The 20,353-nt window shown below is 45.2% G+C and overlaps 1 protein-coding gene across 7 annotated transcripts in view; it reads right to left on the minus strand.

The window, feature by feature from the left end:
* The window catches only part of RALGPS2 (Ral GEF with PH domain and SH3 binding motif 2), a 304,700-nt gene that overhangs the window by 178,746 nt on the left and 105,601 nt on the right, over positions 1-20,353 (minus strand). For all 7 annotated transcript variants that reach the window (XM_067532587.1, XM_067532591.1, XM_067532590.1 and 4 more), the window contains one exon: positions 6,497-6,547. In XM_067532587.1, the coding sequence (XP_067388688.1) occupies positions 6,497-6,547 (51 nt within the window). The remainder of the gene's footprint in view (positions 1-6,496; positions 6,548-20,353) is intronic.

Genomic DNA, 20,353 nt, shown 5'->3' on the forward strand with positions numbered 1-20,353 from the left:
GTTTGGGGTATTTTTTCGTGGTGGTTTGAAATGGATGAAATAGCGCAATAGCAATTTGGTGGGTTTCAGGCTGCTTCTCCTCTTCCTCTGAGGCCCCACCGGCCTTGTCATGTCACCCAGAATGTCATGTCATCAAACAGCCTAGGTAACATGGCAGCAAGTCACGTGAGAAAAACAGGTGGTTTCTCTCCTCACCTGTAAACCTAAGAATAGAGTCCCTAATAATTAATTTACTTCTAAATTCAAACAAATTATTTCTAATTTCTTAGTATCTGATAAAAAGATTTTCAGGACTATCAAATTATGATTCCTTCCCTAATACCTCCACCCCTCTTACCATCAGAATTTTGTAGGGGAAAAGTGCAGCTCTCCATTGTTATTTAACTACAATTAATTCTAATGCAGCAATCCTGTTTAAAATTTCTTACTTCCAAATTGTATAAGTAAATGCACCCATAACAATTATATACGCTTGTCTTTTGCCTATGTCACTCAACATACACACAGCACATAAAATCTACTGTAAGTAAAGTAATGCAAAATCTACATGCTGTGAGCCAGATTTTCAGTATGCACACTTTTGCATGTGCTCAATCCTTTATCTACATGTACAAATCAGGGGTTAAGTGAATGCAACGAGTTTGTCTGAATGAATACTGAAAACCTGCCTCTTGACAATCTGGCCCACAATGCCATTAGAGAGAAAGTGTTGTTCCTACTCATATTATACTGCATGATTTGGAAAAAGTATGTATTGTACATTTTAAAAAAATAATTCAATATAACAACGGGGAGAAACAGCACTTTCCCCCTCTGACCTTAGACATGTATTTTACATATGTTATGTACATTATATATACCGCATGTATGTTGTGTAATCATGTAAAAGACAGATCAACCCTATTTTAATAAATAGGCACAAAAATATGAAGTTTTGACTTTTTCCTTTCTCATCTAGTTACTTTTCTGGGGCCATGAACTGGTCAGATTTTATAAAGATATGATGGTACATTTACTGACAATTACAAAGGTTTGGTTGTATTCACTGCAACTCTTGGGAGTGAGCAAACAAATCAAACTCATTTCCCCTATTTATTGAAAGTGAACTCTGAATTATACTTTTGATGTTTGATCTGACAACAATTTATGTAACACAGAAAACAAGTTCTTAAGGATGACACTGGGTACTTGACATTACTGTTCAAAGTTTATCCTCTTGCTCTGACAGACTTCTGAAGAAGCGGTGGTAATCCAATGTGAACGATCTGCCCCCAGACAGCAACAGATGACAAGTCCCTGTTCTGATAGTGCGTTCTTTACCTTGCTTTTCTTAAGTATTTTCCCTTTTAAAATTGAAGAACCTGAACACATTCTGATTGACAGATTAGCATCATTACTGTACAGATACAAACAAATCCACCTCTTTAAAGGTCAACAATATGTGCCAAATTAGCTTTTCTTCTTTTGACTTAACTGAAGAATGCTACTTTTATTTTATCCATCACTTAGTTTTACGGTTGGTTCCACAAATGTACAAAAAAAGGTTGAGAGCTCAGCAATGAGGACTACTTGGCATGTTGCTTTGTAACTCACAATTCAATAAGGTGAATGAACTGAAGGAAAAGGACTATAGAGCAACAAAACACTTTATGCAGTATACACCATGAGACACTGGGCAGCTTGCTTGGAAGTTACAGTTTTAGGGGACCCACCAAAAGTATTTTTGTTAATGTGGCTCATTCTCTTGAGAACCTCAGCTTTTGTTTTCTCTCAAGTTGAATTCTTCACACAACAGTAGTTTTACAAGTCCCAGCAGGAGCAAACATTTATTTTTTCTACAGCACTTAAGCAAATAAAGCTTAACAATTATTTATTGTACACACAAAAACAAAATTTTAATCACAAAACTTCAGTTTGGTGTATGTTTATTTTTTCAAACTTATGACTTCTATTCCTCAGTGAGAAACAGTCATACGCCCTTTTGGAAGTATTGCACCGTTCAGCCTTTTGCCTATGCATGCAAAAACAAAAAAATAAAAATAACCTATTTTAAAAGCAGAAAAAAATATTTGCCCCCATTCTAACACCATATTTTTTCCCTCAAATTTAAAAAGTCTCCTTTGGCCTATGGGTCAGCATAGAAAGTTTCAGATAAAGGGGAGAAGAAGGAAAAAAGCATTTGAGAAAGCATGGGTGAAAACAAGGGATTATAATGGAAGTTGTACTACAACCCTAGTTTTTGCTAGCACAAAATAGGTTGTTAGTATATCTGGACAGAGTTTGAAAGTAGCAAATATACTGGATAGCTAACCATTTATGTAGGGTTTTTGTTGTTTTATTTAATTGTTAAACATTTATGGATAAATCCTGGATCCATTGAAATCAACAGCAAAACTCTCAATTACTGAATGTATTATTATCTGCTTCATTGCAATAAGTGATAGTACCAATTATCATTTGGTGACCCCAGATAAAAAACCTTAAAGTATAAAATGTCCAATTCGTGATATTGGTAAGGGTAAACTAAGCCCTATTTAAGGCTATGGCTACATTAGAGAGCTTACAACAGTGCAGCTGTACCGATGCAGCTGTGCCACCATAAGCTCTCTAGTGTAGCTGCTCTAAACTGATGGGAGAGAGCTCTCTCGTTGACTTAACCAATCCTTCCCCAACGAGCAGTGGCAGCTATGTTGGCAGGAGAAGCCTAAGTTATACCGATATAAGTGGTAGCATAGCCTCAGCATAACCACTTATGTCAGTATAACCTATGTCACTCAGAGATGTGAATAAGCCACCCCCTTGAGCAGAGAGGGTTACTCAATTTGTGCAGTAACTGAGGTTCTTCGAGATGAGTCTCCTCATGGGTGCTCCACTGTAGGTGCGGCAACGCCTTTCCTTCTAGAGTTGGAGATCTTCAATAGCAGTGCCCGTCAGACTGCACATGTGCACCTCCCCTCCTTCAAGCAGTGCATGGGAAGTATAGATAGCACTGTGCGATCCGACTGCCCTCGGTTCCTTCTCTGCTGCATGTTATGCTCCAAAGCAGATGGGAGGAGAGTGGGTAGTGCAGCACCCATGCAGGAGAGGGGGACACCTCTCGAAGAACCTGTTACTGCACAAGGTGACTAACCCCCTCTTTTTTGAGTGATGTCCCCATAGGTGCTTCATCGTTGGTGACGACAAAGCAGTGTCCCCTAGCTGGAAGGTTAGTGCTTCGGAGCATTTTGTATGGTTGAGGTTAGGTTAGGACTGTATGTCCAAGAATGGTGTCTGCCGATGGAATCCTGCATGATCGCATAATGTTGGGAGAATGTATCTGAGGACACCCATGTGGCAACTTTGCACATGTCTGTGATTGGAACATTATTAAGAAATGCAATAGAGATTGACAGTGTTTGTGTGGAGTGTAACCTTATTGAGGTAGGAGGTTGATTATTATGGAGTTCATGTGCTAGGCATATGCGCTGTGAAATACATTTAAAGAGGTGTTGTTTTGACATAGCATCATCCCTGGACTTTTTGGTGGTGGATATGAACAATCATGGTGATTTTTAGAATGGCCTAGTTCTAGCCAAGTAGAATGATAATGAATGCCTCACGTCTAAAGTGTGAAGAGCTTCATCCTGTTGACTATCATATGGGTTTGGGAAAAAAGGAAGGGAAGTGTATGGGTTAGTTTAAATAAAAAGGTGTTATGACTTTCTGTAGAAATGCTGTATGTTGGCAAAGCGCCACTTTGCCCTTATAAAACAGCGTATATGGGGAGTATGCCATAAGTGCCAAGATTTCTCCTACTAAGTGAGACAAAGTGATGGCAATGAGAAAAGCTTTTTCATTGCTAGATGTAGGTGTGAGCATGTTGTCATTGGTTCAAAGAGGGGGGATCTAGTCAAAGAACATAAGACTAGGCTAGGGTCCCAGGTCGGGGTGAGGATTTGTATCTGTGGGTACATTTTTCTTTATTGGGATGTTTTTAACTTTTTTCCACATTTCCCTCCTTAACCTTAGCACTGAATTTGATTATTGGACTCATGCCTCTGCCTCCCTCCTCCTCCTGTATGCGATATTACACAGTTAGAGCAACCCTGCAAAAATTAAACTTGGCTGCTTGACTTTTCTTCCCCTCTCTCAGGTGACTCTCCATATGATATGCAGTGTGAGCAGTAACACTAAACAAAGAAAAGGAAAAGATGAGTACAGGATGCTGGACAACTCTCATACATCTCATTCACTTACTGCCTTGTGGTTGTTGCACAGCTGGCTGCTTGCTGTGAGCAGCGTTGGAAAAGGATCAGGAAGAATAAATTGCATGCACGCTCAAGAAATGAAAAGTTGCTCCAGCCAGGATTCCATTCCTACATAAGTTGGTCACTAGGAAAAGTCCTTAATAGTAAAAGTGCTATTTTATTCAATTTTTTTTTTTTTAATCCCATGACCCACTTCTTCACATACAGGCTGACAATGTGCCTCAGTAATGTAATTAAGAGTTTGAAGGCTGAACTTTTCTACTGATGACACTTGTATTAACTTAAACCTGTAAGAGCACATAAAAATCTTACCCTATTCAGAATAATCAAATGTACCATATGCTCCTGAAGAACAAAATGTATATGTATGCAGATCAAAGTTCAAATTCAAGGCTTTTCTGCAAGAAAGCCAGAACAACAGTGATCTTGGACAGCATTCGGACATATCCAAGACTGAGGCCCAAAGAGCTAATAATGAATAATAGTCTCCTTCCTAAGGAGACCGTACACAACAGTGTGAAAACCTGGTAACTATTAAGTATGAAGACAGCTGACATAGTGGATACCTATACAGGCTCAGTGTAACATACGTATACCATATGTTCCAACATTTAAAATAGCTAAAGCGGGACAGGTCCTGCCCTTGAAGCCATGGGAGGTCATTGTTACACAGGATGGTCAGGGAGTTGCAAAGCGAATGAGCTCCACAGCATTGGCTCCTGCAGCTTCTGTCCCGCAATAATGACTGAGCTCAGTTCCCTGCTCCAGGCGCTGCAATTTGGCCCCTGGTGTGTGGGGTTGCAGTGATGCTCAGGCCTAGCCGCCACTTCAGCGAGGACAGGAGATTTTGTGGGCCAAATCATGACAGCCCCACAAAACCTGTGACTGTTTGGAAGTGTGGTGTATAGCTGTAACTGCTATTCAGCTATTGTAAATCAACCACAATTTCCACAAACATAGAAATGAAACACACCGCTAATCAGAAGATAAGCCAAAATAGATAAAGTAGCCCAGAAGTTAAGTCAAATTAAAAGAAGAAGTCAGGTGACAAAGTAACCTCATGAAATAGTGCTGACACCAGCACAAAGTATCAACAGCTGAAAATAGAGCCAACAACAGACTACGCTATATTAAATGCAGAGCTGAACACATCTAAGACAAGAATGACCAGTGGTAGAAGAATTCTGTTGACTACTCAAGATAGTCTTAGACATAAAAGCTCCTTATGTTTCCATGCTGCATCTGTAGTGGAAACAGTAACATCACTCAGTCTCTTCCCGTCACCTTCTTTTGGGCCACATCTCCAGTTGGTCCACGCAGTCCTTTTTCAGCACCATAGAATGGGGTTAGGAGAGAATGAAAGGGATTCACCATATGAAAGGCATCCCATTATTCTACACTTTCATAAGGCAGGGTAGAACAATACTATAATCCTCACTCAGTTTGTGCACTTCGTGTAGAAAAAAGAATGAAGCACTCAATTGCTGATGTATGTTTTTGGGTACAATTAATACTTTTTTCCACTATTTCCTTTTCATCACCTACTTCATTTACATTCAGGTATAAGAGTATTCTATGTAAATTAGAGAACTGGCAATAAGACAGGGAATATAGTTCATATGGAAAATTTGAACAGACACTAAAACAACACAAATAACAATTGCGTCTTTCAACTAGTAAGAAAAAGTTGGAACTTTTAAAATAGCATGATCTATATATTCAACCACAGATATTTAACATTCAGAAACACTGCAAAAGAAAGATTCAGACAGACATTTTGTTTTATCATTACTTGACTGTGCTTAAATCCCAACAGTTCTTTCCCCAAACACACCATTATTACTTCTAGATAGCCTCATCTGTTTTAAAGCCATCTGCTTCAAACCTATAAAGAAATGGAAAGTCTAGATCAGCTTTTCTCAATTAAATTTCCCCGCGGAACCCTTTAGGCTCCGTGGGGAAATTACACTCATACTCGATACCCTCCGCCAAAAAATCCAGGACATCTTCCCTTTTTCGGCGGAGCGGAGAACAGCTGCTCTCGGCAGCATGATATCACTTTCTCGCGGAACCCTAACAGTGTTCCCGTGGAACCCCAGGGTTCTGCGGAACACCAATTGAGAAACACTGGTCTAGATAATTGAGCATCCTTATTCTCCAATTCCAGAATTTATGTTTGTTAATTGATACCGTAAGAAATGTTGACACTTTTCATTTAAAATTAAAAACAAAATCCATAAACTACTCACCTCTGGCTGAATAGCTTTAAATACTGGGACATCCATTAGTGTTATTTGACCCTGAAATAAAAAAAATCATATGTTACAGTCAAAATTAATTTTCTGTCACTTTAAAATCCTATATGGTTACAAGGTGCCAACTGTACTTGTTTTACTCTGTTTCATTTTGTTGTTTCACTATAATCATGATGGAAATATCAGACATTATGACTCCGTTACCAACAAGTATCTGTGCTATTACCATTAAGACATGCTACATATCCAAATTATAAACCAATGGTCAGTATTTTACATTTATTCAATTAAACAAAATCCTATCTACAAGCAAGTACATTATTTTTATGAACCTAATCCTGCAGCTATGTATGTGCGTCATGATTTAAAATATATAAACTATCAGGTCAAATATAGAAAAACTTCTAAAAGTCACCAAGAAAGCACTTTCAGTTCTTCACAAACCCAGTTTCTCTCAATGCTCCAAACAGCGTTTGCTAAGCATTATATATGTATCTTTTGAAACACTTCTGCATTTCATTAATCAAAGTGTCATTTCTCATGTGTGTAGCATGTAAACCAAAAATCTGAGTGGCTCTACTGTCCCAAGGACACACAAGATAAAAAACAGGATTACTTACCAGTAACTGCTGTTCTTCGAGATGTGTTGCTCATATCCATTCCATTATAGGTGTGTGCGCGCCCCATGCACAGATTTCTGGAACTTTTTTCCCTTAGCTAGCTCCGTAGGGTCGACTCCAGCGCCCCTGGAGTACCACGCTCATGCCGTGGTACATAGGGCGCTGCCGACCCCACGGGCCCTCAGTCCCTTCTTTCTGCCGACTCCGACAGTGGGGATGGAGGGTGGGTTTGGAATGGATATGAGCAACACATATCGAAGAACAACAGTTACTGGTAAGTAACCCTGTTTTCTACTTCGAGTGATTGCTCATATCCATTCCATGATAGGTGATTAAATAGCCATACCTTGGAGGTCGGTAGGAGTCAATGGTGAGTTGCTCTCATCAGGACGGCCCTGCCGAAGCCCGCATCCTCTCTCGCCTGCTGCACGATGGCGTAGTGAGACGTGAAGGTGTGGACCGACGACCAGGTCGATGCTTTGCAGATGTCCTGCAGGGGCACTCTCTCCAGGAAGGCCGCAGATGAGGCCTGGGCTCTGGTTGAGTGTGCTGTCACAGCTCCTGGAAGCAGCACTTTCGCCCGCTCGTAGCAGGTTTTAATACAGGCGGTGATCCAGGTGGAGATGCGCTGGGTGGAGACAGGTGAGCCCTTCATCCGGTCCGCCACTGCCACGAATAGCTGCGTTGACCTCCGGAATGGCCTGGTCCGCTCTATGTAGAAGGCCAGGGCTCGTCTGACATCCAGCGAGTGCCATCTCCGCTCCTCTCCCAAACCACACAGTTCAGAGAAGAACACGGGGAGGAAGATATTCTGGTTATAATGGAACTGACACACCACCTTAGGTAGGAAAGCTGGGTGGGGCCTCAGCTGGACCTTATCTTTATAAAAGACAGTGTAGGGGGCTCCGAGGATAAAGCCTTGAGTTCGGAGACCCCTCCTGGCCGATGTAATGGCCACTAGGAAGGCTACCTTCCAGGAGAGGACGAGCAGCGGGCATGTAGCCATGGGCTTGAAGGGGGGTCCTGTCAACATGGTGAGGACCAGGTTTAAATCCCAGGGAGGCATCGGGTCACAGACCTGCGGGTATAGCCTCTCCACCCCTTTGAGGAACCTAGCTGACATGGGGTGAAAGAACAGGGCACACCCTTCCATCGGCTGGTGAAAAGCAGAGATAGCTGCCAGGTGCACCTTTAGGGACGCCAGTGCAAAACTCTACAGCTTCAGGTGGAGCAAGTACCAGATGGTGGGATACCCCGGGACTCCGCCCAACAGGTAAACCGTTTCCACTTGGCCCAGTACACAACCTGAGTGGAGGGTTTTCTACTGCCCAGCAGAATCTGTTGGACCTGCGCCGAGCAGGCTCTCTCTCCCTCCGTCAGCCACAGAGTCTCCACGCTGTCAGGTGGAGGGAGTCCAGGTCCAGGTGCAGCAGACGACCCTGGTCCTGTGAGACCAAGTCGTGACGTCTCGGGAGCGGGATCGGCTTGTTGATGGACAGGTTGAGCAGCATGCTGTACCAGTGCTGCCGCAGCCAATCCAGCGCGATCAGTATCACGTTCACTCTGTCCCCCTTGATTTTCAAGAGGAACTTGGGCAGGAGTGGAATGGGGGGAAACGCATACATCAGGGTCTCCGTCCAGTCTAGAAGGAACGCGTCGGAGAGGGAGCCCGGCTTGCGACCCGGAGCGAGCAGAACCTCGGGCACTTCTTGTTTCAGGATGACGCGAACAGGTCCAGTTGGGGATTCCCCCACTTCCGGAAGATCGAAGTCACCACCTCCGGGTGCAGTGACCAGTCGTGGTGGGGTAAGAATGACCTGCTGAGGCGGTCCGCCTCGTCGTTCCTGACCCCCGGGAGGTGAGAGGCCGATATGTGAAAATCGTGTCTCACGGCCAAGTCCCAAAGTTCGGTAGCCTCCTGGCAAAGAGCTGAGGACCGCGCTCCCCCCATCTGTTTATGTAAAACATGGCCGCTGAGTTGTCCGTTAGGACCTGAACCATCCTGCCCCCCAGGAATTTGATGAAGACCTTGCAGGCCAAGCGGACTGCCCTGAGCTCCGTGACGTTTATATGGAGAGCTCTTTCATGTGGTGACCATAGACCCTGGGTGCTCAGGTCCTTGCTGATGTGAGCTTCCCAACCCTTGTCTGAGGCGTCCATTATTAGAGTCACTGAGGGGACCAAGTCCCGGAAGGGGACTCCCTGCATAACCTCCCTGGGGTCCCTCCACCAGACCAGGGAGGACAGTACCTGGGCAGGAACTGTGACCACCTTGTTGAGCCGGTGTCTGGCCGGTGCATAGACTGAGGCCAGCCACCCTTGGAGGGCCCTGAGCTTGAGGCGAGCCAGCCTCACCACGTAAGTACATGACGCCATATGTCCCAACAGCTGGAGGCAATGCCTGGCTGTCGTCGTGGGGGACCTGTTCAGATCGGCGATTATGGCGGAGATGGCCTCGAACCGAGCCTGCGGGAGAAAGGCTCTGGCCTGCGTGGCATCTAAGATGGCCCCTATAAACATTATGCACTGCACCGGGATGAGAGTAGACTTCTGCTCGTTGATGAGCAGCCCCAGTCTGGTGCATGTGGCGCAGGTAAGAGCCAGGCTGTTCCTCACATGGGCCCTGGACTTGCCCCGGATCAGCCAGTCGTCCAGGTAGGGGAATATCTGGAGCCCCTTGCGGCACAGGTGGGCCGCTACCACTGCCATGCATTTCGTAAACACCCTTGGCGCAGACGAAAGGCCAAAGGGTAGGGCCGAAAAAGGTAGTGGCATCCAGCTACCATAAACCTTAAGAATTTTCTGTGACCTGGAAGGATAGTGATGTGAAAATACGCGTCCTTCAGGTCGAGGGCGGCATACCAATCCCCTGGATTGTACCTGCCAAGGAAGGCCTGATGGTTAGCAACCCTCAGCTGTAGGGCCGCCGTAGAATACATTTTACGCCCGAAGAAGTCCAGCTTTTTGCTGTCCTTATCTTTCGGGGTATTGCCTTGGCCCCCCTGGCGATCCTGCTGGTTAACTGCATCCACCACGAGGGAACCCGGGGCAGGATGCGTGTACAGGAACTCGAACCCCTCCTTGGGAACATAGTATTTGCACTCCGCACCTTTCAAGGTGGGAGCTACCGAGGAGGGGGTCTGCCAGAGGGTCTTAGCAATCTTCATCACCCTCTCATGAATGGGGACGGCCAACCTAGATGGGCCTGCCGTGTCCGAGACCCCAAAGAGGGGGTCCTCCTCCTCCGAAAGCTCCTTAATCTCCAGGCCCAGATTGTCTGCCACTCTCCTCAGGAGGTCCTGGTGGGCCCGGAAGTCAAAGAGGGGGCCTTGTGGTCCCTGGCCGCCGCCTCATCAGGGGAGGAGGAGGAGGATTGAGGAAGGACCCCTGTAGAAGGACCTTCCCCTGGGTCAGACCCTTCCTCCGAAGGGTTACCCTCCTGTGCCCCAACAGGAGGGGGCACTGGTTGGGACGCCAAGGACTGAACTGAGGCGGTCCCTTGACCCATCTGAGCACCCCAAGGCCCCCAATATGGCCATTGCCAGGGGCCTTGAGGCCATGCAGGTGCCGACGTGGGAACCTGCTGGGTCATCTCCAGGTGTCCTCCCTTGGACCCATAGCCACTTGAATGGTGCTTATGGGCCCTGGAAGGGGAGCAGCTCCGGGACAATGAAGACCTCCCAGTGCCGGCGCTTATGGTGTCAATGAGGAGAAGAGCTGCTGGAGGAGCTGTAGCTGGAACGACCCCTCCGTCGAGAAGACTTGCGGCGACACTTCCCAGATCTGGAATGGGAGCGGTGTCGCCTGCACCGTCGCGACGCTGATCGGGAGCGCGACAAGTCCCTCGGTGCCGAGGCGCGTGATGCCGGAGCAGGTGGTGCCGAAGCGGACGGTGCCGAGGCCAGTGGTGCTGCGATGCACAGTGCCGATGTACTCGGTGCCGAGGTAGTCAGCGGTGCCAAGGCAGGCATCGCTGGGGATCAGTACCAAGCTGGGCTCCGCACCGGAGTACCGGAGCCCACGCTAAGGTCCCCACTCGAGGCGGAACTGCAGCGCCTTCTCCTCGAGAGTTTGCCGCTGGACCACCCTCGGTGCCGCAGTGCCAGGGAGCTCAACGACTCGGAGTCAGAGCTAGGAGGGGAGCCCGCATTCTCTACCCTCCTTGACCATCTGGGGGGAGACCTCGACGTCTCCTCCACCCACTGGGGCCACCCAACGCAGGTTTACCCCGAGACACCGGTCCCGGAGCCCTTGGCCGAGGGGTGGGACGGAGGCGTAGGCAGACCCATGAGGGCGTGTGCCGCAGCGAAAGCCTCCGGTGTCAACGGCCCTTGCAGAGGCGCTTCTCCACCCCCAGGAGTCGGGGGAGGCTCTCTGCGAGGAGATGCCGGTGCCGGAGTACTCTCCATGGCACGTGGCTGGGCATCTCCTGCTGCACCCCCTGCTTTCCCGGTAGCAGGGGAGAGTCCATGGGAGCGGCTTCCTGCCACTTCTTCTTCTTCGGCACCGTTTGGCGCCGGTGCCGAGGACGGTGCCGGTGGGGAGCTCCGCACCGACAAGACACTCGGTGCCGCAGGTGAACGGCGAAGGCTCAGAGTCCGGCCAGAGCACGGACTCCATCAGGATCGCCTTCAGCCTTGCGTCCCTTTCTTTCTGGGTCCTTGGCTTGAAGGACCTTCAGATCCTGCATTTCTCCTTTCTGTGTTGCTCCCCGAGGCATCGGAGGCAACGGTTGTGAGGGTCACTCACTGGAAAGGATTTTGCACATGCGGTGCAGGCTTTAAAGCCCATAGAGCCAGGCATGGCTCAATCCTAGCCCCTAAGAGCACTATCTACTTAACTACTTGCTAACTACCGCTAGAACTAAACAATCAAAGCTAACACTAAGGGATGCTACTTGCGTTTGCATGCAAGAGGCAGACATTCCGGTAACCATCACAGGTGGAAAGAAGGAACTGAGGGCCTGCAGGGTCAGCAGCGCCCTACGTACAACGGCATGAGCATGGTACTCCAGGGGGTGCCGGAGCCGACCCTACGGAGCTAGCTAAGGGAAAAAAGTTCCGGGAATCTGTGCATGGGGCGCGCACACACCTATAATGGAATGGATATGAGCAATCACTCAAAGAGAGAAACCTATTTTTCCTGTCTAGATTCTTATATAGCATCCTCCACCATAGTATCAAGAATTAAAAACAGTACACCAAGAATTAAAACAAAACTGTCTTCTTTCCCACGAGCTAGAATTAACGAACAGTGGTTGGCTTTTTTGTTTGTTTTTGGCAAGGGTGAGGGAGGGGAGCTGTGTTTGTGAGAAAAGAACTACTGACAGAGATGAGTTTTGTATTTAGTTTTCAACATGGTAGTTTCTGATCTCTCTTCAGGGAGTGAGTTTCATATAGTCTTTGTCTTTCTCCCTTGAAAATTCCATCTCTTGTGCTGAAGGAGGAGAGTTCTGTGTGGCTCAAAAGTTGGTCTCCCTCATTAACGGAAGTTGGTCTAATAAAAAAAAAAATTCTCACTCTCCTTGTCTCTAATATCCTCAAACTGACACAGCTACACCTACACTGCATACCCCCTACTTGTTGACAGTTTAATTATTCCAGTAAAATGTGGCTGTTATGGGAAGTCATGGCTGGGAAACAAGAGGGTTTGCCCAGAAACTAAGGCCAATCCCATGGAAAGATTTGAATTGTAGGACAGATATTGAATTCAGACCCTATTCAAAGGAGAGCCAATGCAGACAGAGGAGCACCACAAGTGATCTGTGTTGCTAGATAGAAGGATAGATGTTTGTACTTTTCAGAGCTCTTTTTCAGGATGTGCCTTCACTCCTATATACGAGTTGTAGTACTCAAGCCAGCATATCACCAATGTGTGAATCTTTGTGGCGAATTTTGTAACCAATGGATTGACCACAATCTTCCTGCCTGCCACAGAAAGAAGTGGGCATTTTTGCCACCATGGCTATTTGGGCATCCAAAATAATTGAGTGTAAGAGGACTCAAAGGCTGCAGACAACTTGACAATCTGAAGGCAAATGACATCAACAATGGGAATGTTATAGAAGCAACAAGTCCATTGAGGTGCTTCTCTTTTAAAAACAGTACCACCTCACTCTTGTCTGGGATTAGCTGCTCTTCCTTCTGTGATGTTATATGATTGAAATATAACCATGTATAACATTGTTGTATAACAGTGGTAGCAACTGCAACAAAACTTATGTAAAGTATGTCATGTAAGGTGACAATGGAAAAGTTATGATTTTCTAAATATGGTTATCCTGTTTATATGCATACATAATTTTGTATCTGAAGTTACAGATATTGATTATGTACTGGTACCCTACATAAATGCTGCAATTCCTGAGTAACACCCACCAGATAAATCTACATTGAAGCCAGACAGCCCATTGTGAATGGACTATGCAAGTTAATGGTCCATTAAAGAACACTTAGCTGGCACAATAGACCATAGAAGAAATCTCTCCCTCACCTAGTAAGCCTTCCTGACCAGTTAGCCAGAATATGGGCAATGGCTGCTCCTATGACTCAAAGCATGCAAGGGCATGTGACTTACTCATGTTAGCCTGCACTCCATTTTGGGCTTGTAATTTTTCACAAACTGAGACTGAAAGCATTCACCCACATGGAAGAAGATATACAAGGCTTTGGAAACATCTCTATTTTATCTTCATTTTCTGTTTAATTTCTCTGGAGTAGATGTCTAACAAAGAAGCTCTGAGCAAGGACTGGTGACCCCTGAAGCTGTCTGGGTAATTTCCATAGACTTTGCAAATTGACAATCTATTTTACCACTGCTACAAACCTGATTTAAGAATTTTGCAATGATTGTATTGTATGTGATTCTTTGACCATTTTAACTTTCTTTTCCCTATAACCTTTAGATATTAGATGCTAAAGAATTGACTGCAGCGTGATTATTGGGTAAGATCTGAGTTATATATTGGCCTGGCTGTGTGACTGATCTCTCGGTATCAGAAGTACCCTTTGTTTGATTAAATTGGTTTTAAATAACCACTCAAAGTCTAGTGTCTAGTTGGTGAAACAAGGAATGTGTGACCTAAGGAGACTGAATTCCTGACGGCTTGTTAACCAGTGTGGTGAGACAAAAGTTTACTTTTGTTGCTGGCTTGGTATATCTTATGGAAGAACAAACACCAGTCTGGGAAGGGTCTGCCCCATTTCTCAACAGTTTGTCCTGAATCTGGTATCCTCAGCTGTGACCCTCTCAGGCATGGTTACACCTTCAAATACTGATTTTGGCTAAGCATTGGGAGTTCAACTGATCATGTTTACTATAAAATTGAACATACAATTTTTCAAAAATTATGTCTACTTGATTTTTAAGAGATGTATGGGCATAAGTGAAAGACTAAAGTCCAATTACAGTGATTTATACTACTAACTACAAATCACACGCACGCGCACACGCCCCCCATCCCACTACCCACAGGCACATAGTTGATGTGCAAAAAAGAGTATCTATTCAAACAACAGACTTTTCAAGCCAAGAATTCCTGTTCCACTTTTGTAACTCAAATTTCCCTGTATTATTGATATACTACTATGCAACTAGTTGGACAACAGTTTTTCAGCTAGTTTTAGTCTGTTATTTATCAGTTTATCAACCATCAGAAAATATCTAAGATCATTTTTAAAGTTGTTATATAAATAACTAATTCCCAAGCTGCCCTCTTAACAGAGTATTCATGGATTTCAACTGCCAACCAAGGAGTAAGAATATTTCTCTCTCTTTATGGCAGTAGAAGTTAAACTGTATGGTGAATTCTAACACTACATTTTTCAACTAATTATTAAAGGACATCAGACAGACCTAGCCTCAGAAGTTCATTTAAGAGGCAACAAATAACAGAACACGACGTTGTGTATTTCAGTAAATTATTATTCCAAAAATACTCCTCACCCGCCACATAAGAAATCCTCCCATCCATAGCAACCACAATAGACAACATTATGTATTTATGCTAAAAACAAAAGAGCTGTTTTTTAATTTAAAAACTCTTAACTGATTGTGGTTTTGTATTTTAGAAGCCACAGGAAAAAGTGAATCATCCTGGAAGAAAAGACATTTTTCCACCACACCATTAAAAACTTTATAGTTATTAAATAATTCAGGGGAAAATTGTCACAACAAATCAAACCCAATGAATTTTTGAACTCCCTGAGAGTTATTTTGATTTTATTTCTAATCACAACTTTGGTGTCTGCTGGGATATTTACTTAATCATTTTCATTAATTGACCATTACAATTATTTTTACCTTCTTGCAGCTATCAATTCAAAACAGGCTTTACAATGGATTTTGTGGTTAGTTGGCAGTTGAGAAAGGGGGTGAGGAGGGGGTAGAGAGAGAGAGAAAAAGAGGGGTGGAAATGTTTTGTTTCAGGTCAACCCAAAATGAAAATTTTCAATTTGGCAAATTATAAAGTTGAAAATGTTTTGAATAAGGTCAAAATGAAACACTTGGCTTTCACCCACCTCAATGTCTTTTCTTTTTGATTTCAGGCATTTTGACACAAGCAGAGGAGACCCAGACTAATAAAAAAGGGAGGTGGTGAGGAGGAAGGGGTAGCCTCCCTTACAATCAAGCTCAGTGGTTACGGAAGTCACCTGGGATGCGGGAGACTCCCATTCAATTCTCTCCCCCCATCACCTCATATGGAATAGGAATTTGAACTTTTAACTCCTACATGGCAAGAGATTGTCCTAGCCATATGATACAGGATATATTAGTGTGGGTTTTTCTTCAATCTCCCCTGTTGAAGCTGTTCCACATTATATAAATTAAATAGTCATTGGGGCACAAATTAGAACTAGGGTCTCACATCCGAGGGGAGTGCCCTAACTACCAGGCTATACAGTCACACTCACACAGTTTCCCTGAGTCAATCACTATACATTGTCATTCATAAGGACAATAAATCCAATTTGAAATGGACATGTTCTGCCACAGATTGAGAAGAAGTTTTGCTGTTTTTGATTAAACCAATACAACGAACATGGCTACTATTGTGCACTGAGTTGGTGGCTCCAACCACCTGATCCCCCCCCCCCCCCTTCACATTGAAGATTTCCAAACAATTTTATGCTGTATCTTACTATTAATCACAAATTAATTTGTCACCTATAATTTCTGCATATTATCAATATAGCTTCCAAATTTTAGAATACACATATAAAGTCAGAACCTTCAAAAAGGGATATTTGGAATCAGGCACATTATGGTACCAAACATTCAGGTATAAAACAAAAAATAATGCAGTGTTGCTAAATCTTTACATTTTATCATTAATCTCAAATCACAAATACACAAGCTGTTATACGACCTAACAACTGAAGAAAATTTCTTGGCAGGGACTGAGGACTTAACTGAATTCTTGCAGTAAGATTTCAGGATCATAAAAAACGAAGGGGCAAAAATGGTAATAGTGGTCGTGGTTGACTATGAAGCAAAGAAATCTCTTGTAAAAGGGATTAATTGTGACAAGAAAGTAGGTGTCTTGAAAGTCAACAGTTGTAAGTCAATCTCCTGCATTTGGGAGAGAATAATAGCTGCCAAGGTCATCATCTTGAATTTCTGCTATTACACATAATTGTTCAGCCATTTGAAATCTAATATTCGTCTTCATCCCCAATTCTTTTTGGGGACCAGAAAATACTTGGAATAGAATCCTTTTCCCCTGTGCTGGACTGGAACTGGTTCTATAGGAGAAGCAAATTTCTGTCTCAGCAACTGATCATGAGATGAGTCCTTGAAAAGGGACAGGAAAAGGGGGTGAGGAGAGAGAGATAGCAGTAAAGTAGATACTGTAAATCCCTGTAATGGGGGGTGGTTCAGACTCTCAATCAAGCCATCAAAACCGGTGCTTGGATTATGTAGATATCTGATTGAGGCAGCTGTGGTAATAAGTAGCTTTTTTTTTTTTTTTTTTGGTGGGGGAGGAGATGCGGGGGGAAGAGGTGGGGAATATCTAGGCCTCTCAGCTGATGGCTTAGGTGGCCAATGGAAAACAGAATAATGGACTGGGCGAGATCTCTGCACCATCTGAGATCTGCTAACTCTCTCTTATTTGCAGGCATATAGATCACAAGTGATCACCAGTCCAGTTCTTCAAGGTGTGAAGGGAGTCATTCATAAACTCTGAAAATAATCTGTGACTGTCAAAAGAAAAGTGCAGTGCTCTGTAGACGATGCTTGTCACATCACAGTAGCGGTGTCAGCCGCATTTAAGGAGGCACGCAATTAAGTTCTTGCTGACAGCTGAGCTTCCTTTAGGATACCTTTGAATTGCTCACATTACTTATCCGATAAATGTTCAATAAAGGTGAACAATATTATAATTCATGTTATAATTCAGGTTCATGTTATAATTGAATGTTATAATTCAATAAAGGTGAAAAATGTTATAAGTCATGTAGTCCTATTTTGACATGATTGCCTGATGATTCACTATCCTGAATTATAATGTCAAAGGGGAGTAGCTCTTGTGACTGAAAAGATCAAGACATTTCTAGCCCTTATTATTTAGGGAAGCCTTTAGGATGTGTTGCCTCCCATGTTCATTCGCTGCATCCATAACCAAGTAATTTGGTGTTGGATGTGTAAATAAGAATTCTGAATGCTTTGACAGGACATAGTACTTCTTTTTGGCAGGTCTTTATATAGGGGGTACTGCACCAAGAATTTGACAAATTGTTTCGGCTGGCTCTAGAAAAGCCTCATTAATTGGAAGTGCCACTCATGACAAAGCTGAATATGTAAAATGTCCAGGAGTACATAATAGGAGTCCTGGATTTCCTCAAAAGGAATTTGAACAATATCCACAACTCACATCATCAGGTTCTGGAACTGGCAAAAGTTATTTGACATGGAGAACGGTGGGGACATTACAGGCATTGATGTCATCAGGCCGTGACGACGAGATATTTATGTGGAGGTGCAACGTCCTTATCAGCCCTTGCTGCCTGCTCCTCAAAGGTTTCCTCTACTGGCTCTGTTGGTGAGAAGGGAGTGAAGGCACAGGAAAATGAGACTGTCCGTGATCTTAGTGGGGGGCACTCTGTCTGTTAGAAAAACAAGGTTACTTACCAGTAACTGATGTTCTTTGAGATGTGTTGCTCGTGTCCATTCCACTATAGGGTGTGCACGTCTCCATGCACGGTTTCTGGAACTTTTTTCCCCTTAGCAGATCCCATAGGGCTGGCTCCGGCACCCCCTGGAGTCCAGCGCATAGGCCACGGTTTATGAGGCACCGCCGGCCCTATGCCCCCTCAGTCCCTTCTTTCTGCCAACTCCAGCAGCGGGGACGGAGGGTGGGTTGTGGAATGGACATGAACAACACATCTCGAAAAATACCAGCTACTGGTAAGTAACCTTGTTTTCTTCGAGTGCTTGTTCATGTCCATTCCACTATAGGTGACTAACAAGCAATACCTTTGGAGGTGGGTCGGAGTTACCGGTGAGCTGCCCTCAGCACCGCTCTGCCAAATCAGGCGTCTTCTCTCGCCTGCTTGACGATGGTGTAGTGGGACATGAAGGTGTGCACCGACAACTAGGTGGTAGCTTTTCAGATGTCCTGCAGGGGCACTCTCTCCCGGAAGGCTGTAGATGAGGCTTGAGCTCTGGTTGAGTGTGTTGTGATGGTTCCTGGAAGCAGCACCTTTGGCCTGCTCGTAGCAGAACTTGATGCATGATGTAATCCACAAGGAGATGCGCTGGGTGGAGACAGGTGAGCCTTTTATCCGGTCAGCCACTGCGACGAAGAGTTGCGTCAATTTCCGGAACAGCTTTGTGTGCTCAATGTAGAATGCCAGGGCTCATCTCGCCTCCAGCAAATGCCATCTCCTCTCCTCCTCCAAACCGTGAGGTTTGGGGAAAAACATGGGGAGAAAAATATCTTGATTACAATGAAATTGGGCAACCACCTTGTGTAGGAAGGCTGGATGCGGCCTCAGCTAAATCTTGTCCTTACAGAATATTGTATAAGGGGACTCCGAGGTCAGGGCCCTAATCTCGGAGACCCTCTTGGCTGAGGTAATGGCCAGCAGGAAGGCTACCTTCCATGAAAGGATGAGCAGAGGGCATGAAGCCATGGGTTCAAAGGGAGGCCTTGTGAGTCTCGAGAGGACCAGGTTGAGATCCCAGGGAGGCACCGGTTCATGGACCTGTGGATAAAGCCTCTCCACCCCCTTGAGGAACCTGACCGACATAGGATGGGAGAACAGCGATCTCCCCTGTAGTAGCTGATGGAAGACTGAAATGGCCACCAGGTGAACATTCAACGAGGCCATCACCAGACCCTGGAGCTTTAGCTGAAGCAGGTAATCCAGGATCACCTGTATAGGCGAGAGGCTGGGCGGAATACCCCGGGACTCCACCCAACAGGTAAACCGCCTCCACTTAGCCCGATACACGACCTCTGTAGAAGGCTTCCTGCTGCCAAGCAGGACTTGCTGGACATGCACTGAGCAGGCTCTCTCTCCCTCAGTCAGCCACAGAGCCTCCAGGCTGTGAGGTGCAAAGAGTCCAGGTCCAGGTGCAACAGGTGACCGTGGTCCTGGGATAGAAGGTCGTGTCGCCTCAGGAGCTCCAGGGGTGGGGCGACCAAAAGGTCCAGCAGCATGCTGCACCAGTGCTATCTCTTCTCTATGGGCTTCCCCCAAGCACTTAAGGCAGCGGTCGTGGGGGTCGCTGAGCAGGAAGGCCTCCCCGCAGGAGGCACACAGCTTGAATCCCAGCAACTGGGGCATGGCCTGGCCACTCGAAGTCCACGCAGGGACTTGCCTTATCTTTAACTACTCTTAACAACACTTCACAACTACTTAACTAACTAAAACTAACTCAGAATATCAAACAAGCCCAAACAAGGGGAATAGTACTTGCTGAGAGCAAGGCTAGCTCCAGCAACCATCATGGGCGGAAAGGAGGAACTGAGAGGGCATAGGGCTGGCAGCACCTCATATACCGCAGCATGTGTGTGGGGTTCCAGAGGGCGCCAGAGCCGGCCCTACAGGATCTGCTAAGGGGAAAAAAGTTCCGGGTAACCACGCACAGAGGTGTGCACACACTTATGGTGGAATGGACATAAGCAAGCACTCAAAGAACTGTTGATAGTTCAGGGCTCATGGGTAAAGCCACTAAGGAGGACCATAAGGCATAGAAGGAAATAGTGACCTTTCATCATCCCAAC

The sequence above is a fragment of the Emydura macquarii genome, unplaced genomic scaffold (genome assembly GCF_026122565.2).
Source record: "Emydura macquarii macquarii isolate MOO-44397 ecotype Brisbane River unplaced genomic scaffold, CSIRO-AGI_Emac_v2 contig_3287, whole genome shotgun sequence".
Lineage (NCBI taxonomy): Eukaryota > Metazoa > Chordata > Testudines > Chelidae > Emydura > Emydura macquarii.